Source organism: Gracilinanus agilis, chromosome 1 (genome assembly GCF_016433145.1).
Source record: "Gracilinanus agilis isolate LMUSP501 chromosome 1, AgileGrace, whole genome shotgun sequence".
Lineage (NCBI taxonomy): Eukaryota > Metazoa > Chordata > Mammalia > Didelphimorphia > Didelphidae > Gracilinanus > Gracilinanus agilis.
The window spans coordinates 189,722,337-189,734,787 of record NC_058130.1 but is presented as its reverse complement, the minus strand read 5'-3'; the positions used below and the strand labels follow the sequence as shown (position 1 = coordinate 189,734,787).

Here is a 12,451-nt window from a genome sequence, read left to right as displayed (position 1 = left end):
CCCCCAGGATTTATCCATTAAGTCAGAGATTGGCCTCATTCTATATGGGTGGTGAAGTTCTCACTCAGGGAGTCCTGCACTGATTAAATCACAGAGCCTTTACACCTCACTGGACTTAGTTACCTACCAGGGTTAATTGTCCTTATCCACTTGAAACCACATTTCAGTGCCAAGTTGGTCTAAATCCATTTGGGGACCAAATATCATAAATATCCATGAGCTAAATGGAGCAATAGGATGCAGCGAGGCGACTCAGAGGAGTCAGAAAGACCTGAGTTCAAATCTGACTTCAGACCCTCACTAGTTTTGTGACCCTAGACAAGTCACTTAACTTCTGTTTGCCTTGACCCACTGGAGAAGGAAATGACAAACCACTCCAGCATCTTTGCCAAGAAAACCCCATGAAGAGCATTGGTGTGCTATGATCCATGGAGTCAGAGTTAGACCTGACCAAATGACTGAGCAAACAGATTAGTATCAAAGGTGGTGGTGAAAGAGTATTCAATTCCATTTCATTAATATCCCTTTTGCCCCTTTTTAAAACTGGGCTATTGTTCTGCCTTTCCTACCTAATATTAATGTCTTCAGAAGGTTTTCTACCCTTTCCCTGCCTGAAGTCTTTTCAAATTCTTAGCAAACTGCTGAGTTTAAGGGCACTGTGAATTCTAGTTTAGGCCAGGAAAAATGAGTGTATTGTACAATAAATGTTATTAATAATAATAATAAAATAAATAAAATAAAAATATTGTGCAATAAAAAAATAAAATAGAAAAACCTTAGATAGTTACATCACCAATATACAAGATTACTCCAGATCACTGGTACCTGAGCTCAAGTTTCTGAAGACCCTTTTCTCGGGTTTGCCATGTACATAGCTCTGAAAGACCTTTTCCATGGCCTAATCTTCCTAAATTGGGCTCTGATACTGGTCACTAGCATATTTTGTGTATTGCCCTGAAGTAATAACTACTAATTCTCTTTTGCAGAGGACTGTGGCATTTTATAGAAAGAGACTTCAGGGGGCAGCTAAGTGGCTCAGTAGATTAAGTGCCAGGCCTAGAGATAGGAGGTCCTGGGTTCAAATTTGGCCTCAGATACTTTCTAGCTGTGTGGCCCTGGGTAAGTCACCCATTGCCTAGCCTTTACCACTCTTCTACCTTGGAACCAATACATAGTATTGATTCTAAGATGGAATGTACGGCTTTGTTTTTGTTTTTGTTTTTAAGAAAGAGACTTTAGCAAAAAAAAAATGAGTGTGTATACAATAAAAATCAAATAATTTGGAACTTTCAAATAAAAATCACACTTTGAAAAGGAACCTCAAACTCTTTCTTTGTAGATCACTTTCCAATATTTTAGCTGTACTCCTTTTATAGCACTGTGCAATCTAAGTCATAAATAGAGACCCTGGAGACCTCTTAAAAAAAAAGCCTGGGACATTTTCCAGATGTCTTCATACTAAAATGATGAATCATTCAATAAATAAAATGCTGCTTTCAGCTTTCACTAACCCTTCAAAAATGCTGTCATTGTAAGAGTAAGCCAGAGGATCAGGGGACCTGAGCTCAAGCAGTGACATCAACTTGAACAAATTGTGTGGTCATTGGCAAATTCATGACTTTGGTGCTAGAGGTTCTTTGGAGATAATCTAGTCCAAACTCCCTCATTTTCCGGATGAGAAAACCAAGGCACATGTAGGTTAAGTGATTTTCCCACCCTGATTGTAAGTTGTAGAGCTGGAATTTGAGTCCAGATTAGATAAGATCACAGGTTCAGAGCTATAAGGGACCTCAGAGGTCATGGAACTACCTTATTTTCCTAGATAAGGGAACTGAGGCCTGGGGAAATGAAGTGACTTGTCTGGATCATATAGGTAATAAGAAAAGGACCAAGATTCAAACTAAGGTTCTCTGACTCCTTGTCTTTCCTCTATACTACTCTACTCTCTTTGAGCCTCAGCTGTCTTATCTGTAAAATGAGGATGGCAATATTTGTACTCTCTACTTCACAGAATAGTAAATAAACAAGCTTTGCAAATCATCAAGCACTATTTCCTTGAGGGTTGGTGTTACTACTACTACTACTAATTTGATTTTTATTATTAATCTACAAATAGAGCTTAGATTGAGAAGTAAGAACTGGATTATGGACAGGTTTTAACCAGTGTGGTAAAGACCAGGATAGAATAGAGCAGAAAGACAAGCCCTGGGGAGGTGGGTTTTTAATGCAAAATAATTAATTCAGAGATTTGTTCTGTTGAAAATAACTGAAATCTGGGGGCAGCTGGGTGGCTCAATGGATTGAGAGCCAGGCCCAGAGATGGGAATTCCTGAGTTCAAATCTGATCTCAGACATTTCTTAGCTGTGTGACCCTGGGCAAGTCACTCAGCCCCCATTGCCTAGCCCTTACCACTCTTCTGCCTTGGAACCAATGCTCAGTATTGATTCTAATGCAGAAGGTAAGGATTGAAAAAAAATACAATAAAATAACTGAAATCCTTCCTCTCCTCCCATCCATTCCCCACTCCCATTCTACTGTTGCAAATGGTGAACCTCAAGAATATAGAGAAGTCCTAATCAAGAGAACTGGACTTTTTCTTTTCTCTCTAAAACTCAGTAGTAATCTTTGGCTAATCACTACTCCGCACATCAGTTTTTAGATTGCCAGTGCTTTAGGGTGGGAATGCTTGGCCCATCCATTCTGACTTTTCCATAGATCAGTGACAGTGGATGCAAAAATACACGAAAACTCTGAGACCCTGAAAGTTTCCCAGTGCCCAGCAGCCGGAAGGCCATGGATGTCAGAGTACCAGCTTCCCTGGGCTTCAGACTTGTCTGCCAACAAAAAGGTGTTAGAGAAAAGTCAGCCGGGAAACAAAGAGCCAGGGCTTGGCTGAGCCAACTTGAGGTTGTCTTTTGAAAGTCTAATGGACTCGCTTTCCCTTGACCCAATTCAGAAGGAATCTCAGCCTCCTCACTCAGTGGCATCATTGTTTGCCAAAGTCAGCTCACACCCAGCCTGACTCTCTCTGGCCTGTGGCATGGGCTCCACCTGGCCCAGATCTGGAGATTGCTGTCCGTACACGAAACTCTAACGTGTCCCAGAGGGATGGTCGGAGCCATCTGATTGGCTGGCCTGGGCGACTCTCATTCCGCACAGGTCTCTTCCTGTTTAAAGACCAATGGCTCTGTTTTACTTGACTTATAATTATAATAATGACTTTGGGGTTTTCACTGGAGAATCAGACATCAGTTAAATTAATGACCAGGAAAAAAAAAACAAACAAAAAAAACAAAACCCACTTCTTCCCTATCAGGTCTTAATCCCAGAAAGTGCCCTGTGTGCACACCCTGTTTACTTTCCTAAGATTGCCCTGAAAGGTCCAGGTTTCTGAGGCTTTGCTTGGACGTTAGTGTACAGATTGTAATCTTTAGACGACTGCCGTGCCAGACTGGATGTGTTCTCTAATCTGACCTCTTTTTTTTGTTCCTTAGAACAAAGGCCGAGTTAGATCAAGAAGCCTTGATTAATGGCAACTTGGCTACCGAAGCAAATTTAATCATCCTAGATATGCAGGAAAATATTATCCAGGTGAGAAAATAAAGAGCAAACCATATTCCAATAGAAATGCTTTTCACCAAAATCTGTAAAAAGACTTTCACACAGCATTTTTAGGGAGAAGAAATAAAGGCAGGCCCTGGATTGCTCCTTTTTTGTTTGTTAGAGAAGCCCACCTTTTCTGCCTTTCTTTTCACGGTCGTGTTCCCCTCATAGATCTGGGAAGTTCTGAACATTTTACCCCCAGCCTGTGTCATTCTCCTAGAGATCAGAGTGGGGAGGTGGACTTGTAAAAGACCAGAGTCTGGCCTACAGTCCTTAAAGGCCATTGTGCAAAAGTATGGAGTAGTTTGTGCTTGTAGCTGGGCCCGTAAAATAAACACACTGCCGCCACGGTGAACTTTGCAGGGCTATAACCTACCCATTTCATCTTCCAGTTGAACACTGAAGAAAAACTTCCCATAGAACACAAAGTCCTGGGGGCCCTGTTGGCCTAACAGAAAAGCTCTCCAGACAGAAGTATAATGTTTAATATTTAGGACACTTCTGGAGGCTGTGACCTTTCTATGTGGGTGAGGTGAGGGGCTGTCAGGGGAGGGCACAGGTCCTCGGCACAGCCTCACCTGAGAACCCAGAATATAATTTATGTCATCAATTAATTGAAGAATTTGGGAAACTCAGAATCCAGTGTTATGTTCCCAGACGATGTCCTTAAGAGGACATTTTGGATGTCTTGGGGATATAGTAGTCCTTAAAACTGGGAAGGAGAAACGTACCTTTTTTTTTAAACCTTTACCTTCTATCTTAGTACCATTTCTAAGACAGAAGGGCAAGGTCATTAGAGTTAAGTGAGTTGCCCAGGGTCATATAGCTAGGTAGTGTCTAGGGCAGTGATGGCAAACCTATGACACATGTAGCCATTTTCGATGATACATGGCTGCATATAGAGAAGTATGGGGCCACATGCCGAGGATGAAACATTTGCTGTAGTGTTGTGTAGACACTCTGTGCACTATAGATGAAAATTCTACTTATATTAATTTACCTATTTTGGTTTATTAAATATAGTTATATATTATGATTATACATTTTTGTTATTTAAACTATAAATATCACAAAATTATGGTTTTTTTCTTGAAGTGACACACCACCTGAGTTATACTCGGTTTTTTGGTGAATTTTGACACACCAAGTTCAGAAGGTTGCCCATCACTGGTCTCGGGTCACATTTGAACCCAAGCCCTCCCAACTCTAGTCCTGGCCCTCTTTCCACTGTGCCACCTACCTGCTCCAGAGCTATTCGCTTTTGATATGTTAAGAGGAATGCAGCTTCTCTTTAAGCATAGTGGCAGAGGGCTTAATTTAATTCAATGTGGGTAGCTTTGGATTCAAGATCCTGATCTGCTACTTATTATCTATGTGACTTTGAGCAAGTCACTATACTTTTGTGAAAACTTTCTTTAAAATGGTATTGATTTTCTTATCTGTAAAAGTAGACTCACTGCCTAAACCCTTATCTCTAAAATGAGACTCACTGCCTAAATCCTAATCTGTAAAATGGGACTCTCACAGAGTGGTTATGAAGGGAGAAATGAGATCATGGTTAGAAAGCACTTTGTTCTCCTCTCTATCAGTGACAGTTCTTTACCCTGCTTTTTGTTCTGTGCATGTAGGCAAGCTCTGCCCTGGACTGCAAAGACAGCCTGCTGGGAGGGGTCCTGAGGGTCCTCGTGAACTCCCTGAGCTGTGACCAGAGCACCACCTACCTGACTCACTGCTTCGCCACCCTCCGAGCGCTCATTGCCAGGGTAAATGTGGGCCCTGCTCCTTGTTTTCTTCCTCTTACGTAGTGTCCCTGGCTGGTGCCTTCTGGGGCTAAAGTGGATCAGATTCCTAAAGGATGCATGAAGTGCCATGATTTAAAGGAGCCAACACAGAGACATCTGTGATCATGGAGAATTGATTATAGGGGTGGAGGACGCCTGATAGCTAGCTCCATTTTAAATTTGAAATAGTCTTAAGCAATCCAGAATGCCCAAACCACCCCAAATTCCTACAAACACCTCAGACATCATAAAGAATAACACAAGGTTGGGGGCAGCTGGGTGACTCAGTGAATCAAGAGCCAGACTTAGAGACGGGAGGTCCTGGGTTCAAATCTGCTCTCAAACGCTTCCTAGCTATGTGATCCTGGGCAAGTCACTTAACCCCAGTTGCCTAGACATTACCACTCTTCTGCCTTGGAACCAATATACAGTATTGATTCCAAGATGGAAGCTAAGAGTTTAAAAAAAAAGTGACACAAGAGACCTGGTATGGTGGCACATTCCTGTAATCCCAGCCCCTGAGAAGTGAAGGCAGGTGGCTCTCTTGAGCTCAGGTGTTCTGTGCTGCCATGGGCTAGTCAGACTTCATTCAGTATCAGTATGGTGACACTCCACCATATTGATAACAGGCCCAGAAACAGAGCCAAGTCAAGGTCCTGAGGCAATCCACAGTGGGATCAGTTTTGTGAGGAGCCCCCATCCTTCTAGCCTGCCTGGGGAAAGGAGACCCAGTCTAAAAAAAATGGAATGCTACAAAGGAGAGGAATCCCAAGGACAGACATCATGGGCACAACCAAGAACCATTCCATACCTGTCCGCTTATTCTGCGCGCTCTTCCTTCAGTCTCTCTACTGACTTACCAAAACTCTATGACCACCAATCTCTCTCACCACCAATCCTGGTCTCTGCCTACCACTGACCCACTCCTACCAGAACAGCCTTCCTGTTCTCTGGCACCCCCAAAATGCAGGGGCCATCCATGACACCCCAAACCAGCTGATCCCCCGGGGGAAGAACAGTGGGGAGAATTCTTCCCAGCCCCATACATGGCAGCTCCCAGGTTCCTACACCATCTCCCAGGCCTACAGGGTCCCGAATCTCTGGGGAATAGATGGCTCTCGTCATTAAATCCTGCAAATGCTAATGCTCTGAAATGTCTCAAGGCATCAAAAATCAGTTTATCATAACCCCAGGAATAGAAGGACAGGCTGCCTTCTGCACCTACTTTGCCTGTGCCTCCACCAATTATCTGAGAACTGTTGCTTGTTCCCCCCCAGCTGATGGGGCTTTTAAAGACGCAGATGCCTCTACTCTTCCGTGGGAGGGCCATTCCCCGCCCTGGTTCTGGAGGTAAAGGGAAATGGTAGCCAAGCATTTTCAATGGGCCTTGGAGGATGTGAGTGGAGGAGTGAGCAAGGCCTTCCCATGGGTGACTTTCAGACCGATACAATCTGGCCCATGAGTTGACTTAGTGAGGCAGCCCTCACAGTGGTTGTGCAATTCATAATTAAACCTTAAGTACACCCCACTGCTCAAATCCATCTTCTGAGTCAAGTGTTTCATTATCGTGTGAAGCAACAGATTAACTGCTCGGATGGTTTTTCTTTTCCAAGCCAACATCTGCCTATATCCACAGGCCCCTCCACCAGGAAGATTGTGTGTGTGTGTGTGTGTGTGTGTGTGTGTGTGTGTGTGTGTTTGAAAAGCATGGGGTGGCACATAATGGTCTCTCCTGTCTCCCCCAGTTTGGAGACCTGCTATTCGAGGAGGAAGTGGAACAATGTGCCGACCTCTGCCAACGGGTGTTGCATCACTGCAGCAGCAGCATCCTCATCACCCGGAGTCAAGCCTGTGCCACCCTCTACCTGCTCATGCGATTTAGCTTTGGGGCCACCAGTGTAAGAGACCTCAGACCCATGGAGCCCACGGGGGGTTGGGAAGAGGAATGCCAGTCTGTGTTTGCTCTGTCAGGATTTAGAATCGATAGCAAAGGTCAGAGCGAGGCATTCCTTAGTCAAGAGGAAAATAAGGCAGATGCTTGCAAGGTTCTAAGGCAGAAGAGCGATAAGGGCTGGGCACTGGGGGGTTAAGCAACTTGTCCAGGGTCGCTGGACTTTGTCCTTAACTGGGAGAATCAGAAACAACTGTGCAAATCACCTAAAGTGAGCTGAGCTTAATGTTTGCCAGGAGGAAAGCTGTTCCCAAAGATCCCGATGTAGTTCATTTCATTGAGGAATGCATTCATTCATTCATTCAAATTGCAATTAATATCTCTCATCAGTGAAGGAAAAGAAGGACTGTGCTTTGCCACAGAGAGCAGGAAGACTAGAGAACAGTGGCTCATCTACTCTGAATTATCCGTGGTCATTATGAGACAGACTGACAGCCGTGGACTCGAGCTTTTGAAAGAGACACACATCCTAGTTGTGTTATTATTTTTTCCCCAGCAATGTGTCACTCCTTCCAGTTCAGCTCTACCCCAGAACAGTAATACTTAGCCACTGATTCTGTTCCATTTGGGGTGCAGCTCTTTGGAATGCTGCTTGTGAAGGGGGTGATATGAAAGCATAATTTATGTTGGAGGAGAAAATGAGTGGTCTGGGGAAGGAATGTAAAAGGTCTTCAGAAGACATGGGGATGGCAATCAATCAACCTATCAACGAACATTTAGTAAGCCAAATACGTGCCAGGTTTTGTGCTGGGTGCTGAGAATACAAATTAAAAATTAAGCCAGATAGTGGGAACAGCTGGGTAGCTCAGTGGACAGAGAGCCAAGCCTGGAGATGAAGGTCTTGGGTTCAAATTTGGCCTCATACACTTCCTAGCTGTGTGACCCTGAGTAAGTCATTTAGCCCCCATTTGCCTAGCCTTTACCGCTCTCCTGCCTTAGAACTGATGCACAGTATTCATTCTAAGAAGAGAAGGGTTTAAAAATAAATAAATTAAATTAAATTAAAAGGGAAATTGACAAAGGCACAGGCTGTAACATCTATTTAAACCTTAACATTAATCTCATTGTATAGTTTCTATTTTTTACAAAATTCAACTAAAAGAAAATGAAAAATATTAAGATCTAGAATGATTGAAAATGGAAGTTTTGAGCGAGTTAAAAAAATAAAAAGATTCTACATTTGTGACTAATACCTTCAACTACCTAATAACTTATTTTCTCTTTCCTTTTCCGGTAAAGAATTTTGCAAGAGTGAAGATGCAAGTAACAATGTCACTGGCTTCCTTGGTTGGTAAAGCATCAGATTTTAATGAGGAATACTTGAGAAAATCCTTAAGAACCATCTTAGCATATGCAGAAGAGGATACCGCTATGCAGGCAACCCCTTTTCCTGCCCAGGTTAGTTCAGTGGATTAGGGGGCTAGTGGGGCTCAGTGCATTGAGAGCCAGGCCTAGAGATGGGAGGTCCTGGGTTCAGATCTGACCTCAACTACTTCCTAGCTGTGTGTTCCTGGGCAAGTCACTTAATACCCCATTGCAGATCTTACTTCTCTTCTGCCTTGGAACCAATATATAGTATAGATTCTAAGACAGAAGATATGGGTTTTTTAAAAAAGTGATACTGGATTTTTACCCAATCTTCCTTAAAGGTGAAGCAAGATGGTACAGTGGATAGTGCCCTGCAAAAACCTGAGTTCAGATCTGGTCTCAGATCCTGCCAAGCTATGTGACCCTGGGCAAGTCACTTAACTACCATTGCCTAGCCCTTACTTCTCTCCTGCCTTGGAACCAATACACTATTGATTCTAAAATGGGTCATAACAATTTAAAAGAAAAAAGGAGTTCAATGGATAATAGAGTTTCTAAATGAGTGCTAGGTAAAATTTAAAAGTAGGTGGCATGTTCGTGTACCCTCACCCACCACCTTAATAAATTGCTTGCAAAAGACATGAACATTTAAAATGATAAAGAACAGAAAAAGAGAAAACATTGTACCTAAAAGTGTGAAATTCTACTATATATGGTTTGAGGGTTGATACTCACCATGATAGTAACAAAACCATCCGGCTTGCATATTCCCTTCTGCTCTTCCTTTTACTTCTGTATATTTTTTTAAATGTTCTATTACCATCCTTTTTTTTATAATCTTTTTTTGGCATCACTACTCATCCATTCATTCTCCCCTAAATCTCCCTCTTTCCCCCATAATACAAGCCCTTCCTTGTAACATATCCCAATGCCTTTTTAGTGACCCACTGTCCATCCCTTTGGTGTGCCTCCCTCCTCCCAGTGCCCAGCACGTTATGCTGCCTCATGGTGCCCTACTTAGGGCTGCAACGGATTCCCTTCCTGACAGTGTTCCCTGCATTTTCATTACCCCTCAACAAATCTTTTCCATCCCGTTCCCTCAGGCTCCTGCTTTCTTCAAACAAATGAGACAGTATATTCCAACTAAGATTTTAATGGAGGCTAGTATATCACACCCTCCCAAATAACCAATTCTCAATTTAACTTTGACCTTCAAAAAGTCCTCAATATCTAGAATAATGAATGCTTGAAATTTTAAACAATGTATTTGGGGTTCAGAGCCAGTACTTTTCAACGGGCCTCAAATGAGCTCATAAAGGTGCCCTATTCTTTACCTAGGCTTAGAACCTACCCTTCTTATAGAGTCTTTTCATACTAGTGTTGTGATCTGTCAGTCAGACAATAAGCATTTATTAATTTACCTACTATGTGCCAGGTACTATGCTAAGCAGTGAGGATGCAAAAAAGTAGCAAAAGACAGCCCTGCCCTCAAGGAGCTCATAATCTAATAAAGACAAGCAAAGATAAAGCTAAATACAGAATATTTAGGAAATAATTAAGAGAGGGAAGATGAGAATTAAGAAGGGTTGGGAAAGACTTCCCTGTAGAAGACAGGATTTTAGGTGAGACTTTGAAGGAAGGCAGTAGGCCATGGATTCCTGTGACTTCTCCTTGTTGGACCTTCATGAATGAACATAGGGGCAATTGGAAGCCCTAGAAAAATAAGTTTATTCAGGGAGGTTGCTGCAGAAGTAACATTCACAGCCCCATCTAGCTGCCTCCTCTTGATCATAATTAGCCCCTGCTTAGCAGTGTGCCTAGAATGGTTCATCCTCGCTTTTCTCATGTCCTTTCCAGTCCCAGTCTTTGATGGTATGGTACCTTTTAGAGCGTGGTTTATTTTCAACACTCCATAACCATGCATTAAAGCGCCTTCAATGCATAAATGCAAAGGGACATACAAAGGCAACTTAGATAACAGTCCCTGTCTCTATCTGTGAGAATGTGCAATAGTTATATAATAACACTAAATGCAGACTAGAATATGAGAGATATGGGATAGATATGGGTGCAAAGAAAAGATCATTTCCAACTGGAGGGGAAATCATAAAAAATTCATTTAAATTGCATATAAATTCTACAAAGCACTTTCTTCACAACCCTGTGGGGTATTGAGTACAGGTATTATTAGCCCCATTTTGCAAATAAGGAAATGAAGGCTCAATAACTTGTTGATAAGTTAAGTAACTTGCCCATAGGCATAGAGCTAATAAATATCATAATTAGGATTCAATTCCTAACTCAAAGTTCTTGCTACTATAGCCTGTCCTTGGAGGATGGCTAGAAGTTCAATAGAGAATGTGGTGGAAGAGTTAAGGAAGAGGAGGAGGAGGACAAGGAAGAGGAAGATAAAAAGGAGGAAGATAATAACTAAGTAATCTTTTAAACTTGTATATATTGTGATTCCTCGTATTTTAGTCCACTTGCTAAATGGGAAAGCAAAGAACTTGGACCTTTAATTATCAATGGTCACAAATTTGTTTTATAACTACTTACTACTTGCCTAAATGAATTTCTACATGAAAACAAAAGCAAAAAAAAAGAGAGAGAGAGAGGAGAAAGAGGAGGAGGAGGAAGAGGAGGAGGAGGAGGAGGAGAAAAGAGAATTTCCATTACAAGAAATTGTACAGGCAGAGCTGAGGAGGTTCCTTGGGCCATTGTCTTAACAAGACCCCAAGACAGTTTGTTAATTTTGCTGGATGACATAGGAGAGAGTGATCCCATTTTCTTTGTTTTGTTTTCTTTTTAACCATCAACTATAATTAATGGTAAGTAGAAAATCTAACAAGCTATCACTTGTTAGAGACTCACAGTCCCTTTATGGGCAGTAAGTTTCATCCTCAGCATTTTCTCTCCCAAGTCAGATTCTTTCTATAATGGATGTTCCACTTCTTCTCTTCCCAAGCATCTCACTTCCATGTTACGGCAATAAAACTCAAGTTAAATCCATGTTTGTTCCTCACAAAGTCAGTAAGTACCTAGGCCTGGGGCTACAATGTGATTTCTGAGAACTATTGTAATGTTGGTCCTGCTGCAGGTGGAAGAACTTCTCTGCAACCTCAACAGCATTCTGTCTGACACAGTGAAAATGAGAGAGTTTCAGGAAGATCCGGAGATGCTCATGGATCTCATGTATAGGTAAAATGAAAAAGGGTACATTGGGCATCTGGTATTTATACCAGATTTATAATTGGAGGGCTATATATTTCAAATTGGAAAAGACCATAAAAACCATAGTATGACCCCTTGATTTTACAGATGAGGAAACCAAGGCCCATTTTAAGAGATTAAATGATTTGACTGGAGTCACACAGTTAATTAGTACATGATACAGGCTTCACACTCAGATTCTCCTGAAACCAAGTCCAGTGCTCTATCCAGTACACAGAGTTATATCACTAATGAATCTGTCACCACTTTTTTTTTAACATCTTATTGCCAGACATCTGTAAATTTGGGAGTAAATTTTAAAACAATTTCAATAAAAGAAATCAGGGGATTAAATTTACAGGTATGCTCTACTCTTAAAAGACCCTAATTATGAAATTCTAACTTTGAAAAGTAAGCAAGAATGGCATTATGGCAAAAGAGCCATCCTCAAAGTCACTTAGACCTGTGGGTTCCATTCCTGCTTCTGACACTACTGGCAGTGCAACTCTAGGCAAGTGTCTTAATCTCTCAGTGCCTTAGACCACCCTAAGGCTGTAGATTGCCAATCAGGTGTGGATTCACTTTGATAAAGAAAGT

At 42.0% G+C, this 12,451-nt stretch overlaps 1 protein-coding gene across 2 annotated transcripts in view; it reads left to right on the top strand.

Moving 5' to 3' along the window:
• Window positions 1–12,451, top strand: part of DOCK8 (dedicator of cytokinesis 8) — a 225,805-nt gene that overhangs the window by 172,905 nt on the left and 40,449 nt on the right. For both annotated transcript variants that reach the window (XM_044659337.1, XM_044659328.1), the window contains 5 exons: window positions 3,496–3,592; window positions 5,233–5,367; window positions 7,131–7,283; window positions 8,576–8,734; window positions 11,742–11,842. In XM_044659337.1, the coding sequence (XP_044515272.1) occupies window positions 3,496–3,592; window positions 5,233–5,367; window positions 7,131–7,283; window positions 8,576–8,734; window positions 11,742–11,842 (645 nt within the window). The remainder of the gene's footprint in view (window positions 1–3,495; window positions 3,593–5,232; window positions 5,368–7,130; window positions 7,284–8,575; window positions 8,735–11,741; window positions 11,843–12,451) is intronic.